We start from the raw sequence: 9,594 nt of genomic DNA on the forward strand, positions 1-9,594 counted from the left end.
AGTCGAAGTGGGGCCACGAGGGGCCGCCACCATAGGGCGGCGCGGCCCAGGCCTTGGCCGCGCCGACCTGTGGTGTGGGGCCCTCGTGTGGCCCCCCACGTTGCCCTTCCGCCTACTTAAAGCCTCCGTCGCGAAACCCCCGATACGAAGAACCACGATACGGAAAACCTTCCAGAGACGCCGCCGCCGCCAATCCCATCTCGGGGGATTCTGGAGATCTCCTCCGGCACCCTGCCGGAGAGGGGATTCATCTCCCGGAGGACTCTTCACCGCCATGGTCGCCTCCGGAGTGATGAGTGAGTAGTTCACCCCCGGACTATGGGTCCATAGCAGTAGCTAGATGGTTGTCTTCTCCTCATTGTGCTTCATTGTTGGATCTTGTGAGCTGCCTAACATGATCAAGATCATCTATCCGTAATGCTATATGTTGTGTTTGTCGGGATCCGATGGATAGAGAATACCATGTTATGTTAATTATCAAGTTATTACCTATGTGTTGTTTATGATCTTGCATGCTCTCCGTTATTAGTAGAGGCTCTGGCCAAGTTTTTGCTCTTAACTCCAAGAGGGAGTATTTATGCTCGATAGTGGGTTCATGCCTCCATTGATACCTGGGACAGTGACAGAAAGTTCTAAGGTTGTGTTGTGCTGTTGCCACTAGGGATAAAACATTGATGCTATGTCCGAGGATGTAGTTGTTGATTACATTACGCACCATACTTAATGCAATTGTCTGTTGCTTTGCAACTTAATACCGGAAGGGGTTCGGATGATAACCTCGAAGGTGGACTTTTTAGGCATAGATGCAGTTGGATGGCGGTCTATGTACTTTGTCGTAATGCCCAATTAAATCTCACTCGTACTTATCATGACATGTATGTGCATTGTTATGCCCTCTCTATTTGTCAATTGCCCGACCGTAATTTGTTCACCCAACATGCTTTTATCTTATGGGAGAGACACCTCTAGTGAACTGTGGACCCCGGTCCATTCTTTAATACTGAAATACAAATCTGTCTGCAATACTTATTTTTACTGTTTTCTCTCGCAAACAATCATCTTCCACACAATACGGTTAATCCTTTGTTACAGCAAGCCGGTGAGATTGACAACCTCACTGTTTCGTTGGGGCAAAGTACTTTGGTTGTGTTGTGCAGGTTCCACGTTGGCGCCGGAATCCCCGGTGTTGCGCCGCACTACATCCCGCCGCCATCAACCTTCAACGTGCTTCTTGGCTCCTCCTGGTTCGATAAACCTTGGTTTCTTTCTGAGGGAAAACTTGCTGTTGTGCGCATCATACCTTCCTCTTGGGGTTCCCAACGAACGTGTGAGTTACACGCCATCACTGTCGCAGGCCGCGTTCATGCGAGGATGAAATATCCTTGATGGGGTAGTCGTTTTGCATGAGGCTGTGCACAAATTGCATACTAAAAAGTTGAATGGGATAATTTTAAAATTAGATTTTGAGAAAACTTATTATAAAGTTAAATGGTCTTTTCTTCAGCAGACGCTCTGGATGAAAGGTTTTTCACCTAAGTGGCGTGCTTTGATCAATGATTTCGTGTATGGAGGTAGTGTTTAGATCCAAGTCAATGATGACACAGGTCGGTATTTCCAGACAAGAAAAACTTTGCGCCAAGGCGACCCATTATCACCACAGTTATTTAACATTATGGCTAATATGCTCACCATTTTGATCGAACACGCTAAGTCTGATGGTCAGATTGAAGGGGTGATTCCACATCTTGTTGATGGTGGTTTATCAATCCTTCAATAAACCGATGATATATTTTTTTTTATGGAACATGACCTCGAAAAAGCATGAAATCTCAAGTTAATCTTGGCAGCTTTTGAGCAATTGTAGGTTCTCAAATCAACTTTCATAAAAGTGAATTATTTTGTTTCGGTGAAGCCTATGATTCAGCAGCCTTATATGCGGGGCTATTTGGATGTGGACATGGAGAGTTTGCTATCCGATATTTGGGGATCTGATTCATTATCATCGATTAACAATTGCTGAATGAAAATTAGTGGAGGAAAGACTTTAGAAGCGCCTTAGTAGTTGGAAAGGTAAATTCCCTAAGAGGAAGACGTGTACTCATTAATTCAGTACTTACTAATACAATATTGTATATGATATCTTTCTTTCTTTTGCCAAAAGGTGTATTACACAAGCTCAATTATTATAGATCTAGATTCTTTTGGAAAGGAGATAGTGAGAAAAATAAATATCAACTGGTTAAATGAAGTGTGGTTTTCCATTCCAAAGATCAAGGTGGGTTGGGTGTTCATGGCCTTGAGGTTAAAAACTCAGCTTTAGTAGGTAAATGGCTTTTTAAGATTCTTACTGAAGATGGGTTATGTCAAACATTCCTTAAGAAAAAGTACATCGGTGAGAAAGGGTTATCTCAAGTCCTTTGGAAACACGAGGACTCGCATTTTAGGGACGGCCTAATGGCTACAAGAAGTTTTTCTTCCAATATGGTACTTTTTCAATAAAAGATGGATCACAGATACGTTTTTGGGAGGACTCATGGCTAGGGAATGGCCCTCTTCAAGAACATATCCTGCGTTGTATAGCATTGTTTATCGCAAAAGTGATACCATTATTTTAGTAATGGCTACCTCACCTCCAGTTGTAGCGTTTAGACGTGATTTAATTGGTCCTAGGCTAGCTGCGTGGAATGCCTTACTTCATTGTTTGAAATCTATTCACCTTTCGGTAGATCCTGATGAATTTTGTTGGAACTTACATTCCAATTGGACGTTTTTTGTACGTTCGCTATACAATGTGTTTATTCAATCTGATATACCAGTTGATAATAACAAGAAAATTTGAAAGATAAAAATACCACTAAAACTAAGATTTTTTGTTGATATTTGCATCAAGGGGTAATTCTAACCAAAGATAATATTGTTAAGCGTAATTGGCATGGAAACAGCCAGTGTATGTTCTGACACTAGAATGAGACGATAAAGCACTTATTCTTGCAATGCCGCTTTACTAGATCTATATGGTCAATCATCCAAGTACCTTTTAATCTGTATCCTCCGACTAGTGTCCCCAACATCTTTGCTAATTTGCTTCATGGTATTGATCTTAGGTTTCGAACTTTTGTTAGGGTGGAAGCGCTTGCCGTTGTATGGTCGCAATAGCTACTGTTCTCTCCTGTAGATTATCTACAGATGTATCGGTATTCTCCATTTGTGATCACATCTGCATAAGATGGAGAATCGCGACCTATTTACGAAGGTCTGTACATGGTTAGAGGCTACGACGAGAAATACTTTTTCCCTACGTGGGTGATAGCATAATCTACGAATTAGTCCTCCACTTTCTCCTTAGACGATCTACGATTCCTCATGATTAATATGTATCTCGCCTTATTTTATTTTCGTTTTACGATACCAGTGACTTCTAGACAACTGTATACATCTTAGTTATACAGAGGTGAGAGTAATAAAGCATCTATTATCGAAAATGAAAATAAAGCAGCAAAGAGGTCATCAATGAAACCAACTACAAACATCAATGAAGCTTTTCGGCAGCAGCGGGTTAATCCAATTACCTCAAACTACGGTTCACAAAACAGTACGTGACAAATTCTTGCAGGTACTACTCTCAACATTAGTAGAAACATGCTTAGGGCATGAAACCTGTAGCGATGAGATTTTTCTTAAGGAGGCAAACGACTTACATTTTTAGGAAGTACAGAGATTGACCAGTTTATTAGCTGAAAACCGACTGAAAAATGAAACAAGTGCCCTGACAACCGAGCACAATTGCCGTGGGGCACAAAGAGCCACCCTGTCAACCCACACAAGAAACATACACCACCAAAATTGTCGCGGTTGACCGTCAACGTCATCGTCATCACTCTTCAGCGACTCCGACTTACCAAAGAAACAACCATCAAGACCTCGTCGAAGCGGCACCATGGAGAGCTCAAGCCGGCCTATGCCAAACAAGCGACTGAACTCTGATGACGAGCTCCGAAGAGGAGAAGCGCAAGACCTGCATCGAGGAAGATCATCGCCACAAGGCACCCCTGCAGGTCATTGTACGTTGCTCAAATGAAGATGCTCGACAAACCATAGCAGCTCTGACTTCACCGCAAGCGGGGCACAAGACGAAGAACTCGAACGCGTCGGAGCCATGGTCTTGACGCTACCAGATCATCGGTCAACACCGCCATCGTTGCCACACAAGCTACCACACGGACCTCTCACATCTCCGGCCACCCGCCGCAATGCCGTACAAGTCTAGCTTCAGGAAAGCACCCTGGGAAACATAGTCTTCAAGGCGACGCCCTCAAGAGGGAATCGACGTGGATCGACACCGTCGTCTGACCCTGAGCTGCACGGCCTAGGCTTTCACCCAAAAACTATGCCCCGGGAGCGGAGGAGCTCGAGGGCTCCACGACGGCCCCCAAGAGGATAGCGACATCTGCATTTGTCGCGCCGTCAACTTTCGCTCGGAGCGGCCGAACCTCCACACTCCCACGTTGTCGGACAAGGTGAGGGATACCCACAACGTCGCCGGCCTGCGGACCCACTAGCCCAAGCACCTCCTGTGCGGCGACGATGCCGCACCACACAAGACCACCAACCTCACCGCCGGCAGGAACCGATTGGCCAGATCGAACTGAGCCTGCTACGGTCAGATCTGGCACCTCCAGACGCCGCCGCGACGAAGCAACCGCCAGCCCACCACCACCCGCAGAGCAGGAAGAAGTAGGGGAGAGGGGCTGCCACCCCGCCCACCCTTGCCGAACAACAGCAGGGAGCCGCCATCGTGGCCGCCACATCTGGGAGCAGCCGGAGCTCCGCCCGCCGCCTCTCTGCTTAGACCATCGGGATGCGGAGGGGGACGCCGAGGCAAGCAGCCGCCACACCGGCCGGAGCCACCGAGGACGAGCCTCCCACCACCGCGGGCTCACGCCGCCAGCCGAGGCCGTCGCGCGCGAGAGGAGCCCCGTCGTCGTCGTCCTCCAGTGCGGGAGGAGGGGGCGACGCGCTAGGGTTCCCCCAAGTCGTCATGGGAGGATGACGCGGGGGTTAGGGGATGTCGAATAAAACGCGATGAGATTTTATTTTTAACCTCTTCTTAGGACATGTACAATAGAGACGCCGAGGGAGGACGCTACTTCTCCAAAAAAAATCCAAGGGCGGCATAACAAAATCAAAGGGACGGTTGCGATTAGCTTAGCACCTGCAAAATGCAACTAACATTGGAGACCAAGGCTCTTGTGTAGGCGCCACATGCTAGATCATTATTGTTTTTCAAGCATTCCATCAAGTGCCTCTCCATTGTAGATGCATACTTTTGTCATGCACATACTTGCACGAATACTCTCGGTTGGCGGCGTTGATACATTGATATTACCTATGGCATGATAGATTGATATTTTTAGAGGGCGGTTGGCAATTCAGTACTACGTACGTACCAAACAAGTAATGCATCAACGGTGCTCTCCACTCTTTGGCCTTTGCTCTGCTCTTTTTGTGATAAACTGAAGGAATTTTCATTGATTTTGCATTAGGGACCACTTAGCTGGCTTCTACATGTGACATTCTGATCCTATCATTCAATGTTGTCCCCTGGAAAACATTGACCCTTTCGTTTTAACCCACTTGCTAGAACCCACACTTCATCCTCAACCTTATCTATCTTTGTTCCAACTCGAATACTTTTTAACTCCTTAACTACTAGTCAGTTCGGCTTGACTTCTCTCCTCGGAAAAGTTAATTTAAATCAGAGTATTCGTTAGTCAGCACCCAAATTATTGACTGGCTTTTCATTTGAAAGGAATTTGGGTAATACCACTCAGGATTTGTTATAGTTGAATAGTTAGCGATCTAAATTTGGAGGGCTTTCTTTGGAATTATTTAAAAAATGTAAAGTGCAATTAGGAGAAAAGAACGAAAGCATAACTGTCAGTTGAAATTAAAAATATGCTTTGTGTGACATTAAATTGGTATCACTAGGTTAAACTGTGACCATGTATCATATAAACCACATACCATTGGAGTAATTCTTCGTATTTGACACCCGTTGCGTATGTACATTGTGTCAGTTATGGATGCAGTCCACAAGTTTGGCGATGGCTCAGCAAGTTTGGTACACTTTGATTTCTTGTTCTTATTTTCGCTGTTTAATTTTCTTTATTCCCCCTCTTATAATTTCCAGTTTTGAAACAGATTTTTTTATTTAATTTCCCTCTAAATATTTCACTATTTATTTATTTGAAATACATTGATATTTTTAAAAGCACATGAACATGTAATTGGATGAATATAAACTCTGTTTTTTAAATATATGAACATTTATCTAAAAGCTGATAAAAATTATTTTGTTACTTGTGCGAACATTATTAATTTATAAAAGCATGAGCATTTTATTTAATACATGTACATTTCGTATATACTATATGAACTCATTTTTAAAATAGATAAATTTGCTAAAAATATTTTTTAATATATAATTTTCACTGAAACTATTTTCTTAGATTGTAAATTTAAAAATAAATATACATTTCTGAAATTTACATGTAGAAAAATATACCTGCTTATGTGGCAAGCTCGAGACGTGTGAAACAGGAGTTTCCATAGCAGCACGCAAAATGCAGAGGATCCTGGGTGGCATGGCATGCAGTCACATGGCAGCCGTCCACACAAGGACAACATTCACCGGATCGGAAGCTTCTTCATCTTCCCACTTTATCAAACTTGGCACACAGGCAAAGCAAACTTTTAGCCCAGGTCCCCGTAGTCCTACTCCAATGATGAGTCCACGTTCTACACACTCCGGCGACGGAGCTTGTAGTAGCTTGTTGCTTGACGCGTCGTCGTGCGATCACGAAGGGCAGTCCAAACTTGGGCTCGCAGGCGCACATGCACTTGTTTCAACGACCGCGTTCGTCGGTGGCTCCAGCGAAGGGATCGTCGCTCGTCCGTGGCCGCCGATCGAGCTCGCAGCTCCATAATGCACGCTCATGTGGCCGACCTGCCCCGCGGACCCACGGATTTAGGGGCCGCCACATGGTGGTGGGTCGTCGCCATCGAGCTAGCCTAGCAGAGGGTTTTATCAGCTACTGATTCTACCACCCTTGATGCACCTGTACAATCAATGTAATCCTACCGCATAGCGGCGCATATACCTGTTTCCATTGGAGCCAACCCCAACTAATATTCTTCGATAACCACTCTGTGGACTGTGACAGCAGCATAAGAAGGTTGGCCGAGAGGAGGAGGGCCAGCAGAGCTTTCTTACCAAGCTGGTAGACACCTCTCTCTCTCTCGTAGGCTCCTTCTGGTAGTTAGCCAGCGCCCCAACACTCGTCGTGGATAGGATGCGCCGGCCGGCAGTGGGGATGGCAATGGCCCCGGCCCTCGTGCTGGCGGTCCTGGCCGTCGCGGCGGCCACGGCCGTTGCGGCTGACGGAGACGTCAAGTGCGCCGAGTGCGGGACGGGCACGGTGCCTGCGCTGCCTCCGCCGCCGCCGTACTACTACTACAGCCCGCCACCCCCGGCGTCCTACCCCGGTGTGACCGGCTGCCCGCCGCCACCAGGTGGCTACATCTCGATCGGGGGCTCGCCGCCGGGCCGCATGTACCCGCAGGACCCCGGCTTCATGCCCTCCAGCGCGCCGCCGATGCACGGGACCAGCTTCGCCGCCGTTCCCTTCATGGTATGCGCGCTCGCCGCGCTGGCCACCCTTCGAGCGTTTTGGTGATCGACCGCAAGCATCGCACGACCGTCGTCGTCTCCGATACGCCGCGACTCAAGGACGCGCCAAAGGCATGCCGGCGGCGTTCCATGTGTTCCCTGTGTATGCATTCACCTTCTATTATCTAATAGTTCTTTCTCCGGGCCGTATGGTTTATAGTGCAATGCACCCATGTTTTTTCGATTTTTGTTTCTTTCTACGGAGGACCTTTCACTTGTATACGGAGTAACATATTAGTTTCAGATCAGTGGAACTAGCAGGTCATTGCGGGTGTTATTTATCAGCGATCTCTTTGACTTTTTTCATTGAAAAACATATTTCTTCCTGCTCGATAGGCAGAGAAGCGTGGCTCGACTGGCGGATTTCAAGATCCACATTTTGACAGCTCGGTTCGGTAGAGTGGATATCTATACGACTGTCAATGATTAGTACTACTGCTACTTCATGCTTCCTCTGTTCTTCCTTGGCCAAATCTCTTACTTAAAAAGAAGAAGATTGCCTAATTATTCATGAGAAAATGGGGTGAAAACCTCACAACAAAAGCACAAATGAACAGCTCTAAAAGCAAGCAACCTTTCGACCGACTAAACAAACCAACAAACTCTCTCAATCTACGAACGCTGCAAAGAAAACCACCACACTAACGGACACGACAATCCGAAACAGGTCCCACTATCAAGCAGCTGCTAAAGCTTTCCTTGCGCCAGTCTTCTTTCTTTTTTCTCCTGATAGACTTCTTCACCTTCCTAAGTATGCCCTCTCAAGCCTTCCCCTCCAAGATGCAAGAAATCTTCTTGCCATATCTATGGCTAGCTACCTCCAAACTGATGAGTAAGTCGCAAACCTCTCTCGGAAAGAGAAGCTCAAAGTTAGATGCCACCATACCTGCCTCATCTACCATACCACTCATTTACAACACATGCCCAATAGGCACATATGAGAGAGTGGCAAAAGCAACCAAACCTCCACTATCCACAAAGGCAGGCGGTCGGCAGGTCTCTGATAACAGTGGTGAGGTCGCACTAGTAGAAAATGGGCATCACCCCCTTTAGTCCCGGTAGCCCCACAAACCGGGACTAAAGGCCCTCCACGTGAGCTGCGGGCGCGCTAGGGCCGCAGCGGAGGACATTTAGTCCCGGTTTGTAAGATCAAATGGGACTAAAGTCCTCCACATGTATTTTTTTTATTCTATTTTTTCTATTTTTTCCAGAATTTCTAGTATTTGAGTTATTTGACCAGTTTAGTCTCTAGCTACACTTAACCTCTAGTCAAATTACTTATTGATAGTCAAACTTCCGGATCGGTCACCCATCATCAAACTAATCTAGCACTAACACGCTTAACTTCTGAGTTTTCTTTCGTCCCGCTTTCAAGTACTTTGCACACATGTTATTGATATTAGTATCATATAAATCCTATTAACCTCTTGATCACGATGTCACACTTCTTTTTGTTTGAATTTCAAATAATTATTTTCATAAACAAAAGTCATGAAGTAATAATAATGTTGAATAAATAAATAACAATTTTTTTGCAAAACCTAAAGTCTGAATTTTTCATATTTTCCTTTGGCAGTTTGAGAATCTAAAAATTGGCTAAACGACTGTAGATATATTTTTATATATTACACATTTTTCGAGTTGGTATGCAAAAGTTATTGTCATCTTACCGAAAAATACAGTTTTTTTTGTAAAATAAGTCAAAATTCATGTTTGTTATTTTATAATAACTATATCTCCTAACCTACTTACATCTAAAAGGATTTTTAATTTTTTATTTTCTATCATTTTCTTTTGTATTTTACAAAGCTAAAAAGGTGATCCACGGGGAGTGGGGGTGTGCGGAGCAAAAAAAAACTAGACAA

General features: G+C 45.2%; 1 protein-coding gene across 1 annotated transcript; it reads left to right on the plus strand.

The window, feature by feature from the left end:
* Window positions 1–7,352: 7,352 nt before the first annotated feature.
* On the plus strand, window positions 7,353–7,736 carry LOC124663319 (leucine-rich repeat extensin-like protein 1). The gene has a single exon (XM_047201042.1). It carries the CDS (start codon window positions 7,353–7,355, stop codon window positions 7,734–7,736), a length of 384 nt encoding a protein of 127 aa, XP_047056998.1.
* Window positions 7,737–9,594: the final 1,858 nt, after the last annotated feature.

Source organism: Lolium rigidum, chromosome 6 (assembly GCF_022539505.1).
Source record: "Lolium rigidum isolate FL_2022 chromosome 6, APGP_CSIRO_Lrig_0.1, whole genome shotgun sequence".
Taxonomy (NCBI): Eukaryota; Viridiplantae; Streptophyta; class Magnoliopsida; order Poales; family Poaceae; genus Lolium; species Lolium rigidum.

What these genes read in the sequence shown, in the direction of transcription:
- LOC124663319 (XM_047201042.1), top strand. Translation starts at nt 7,353, where the DNA reads ATGCGCCGGCCGGCAGTGGGGATGGCAATGGCCCCGGCCCTCGTGCTG.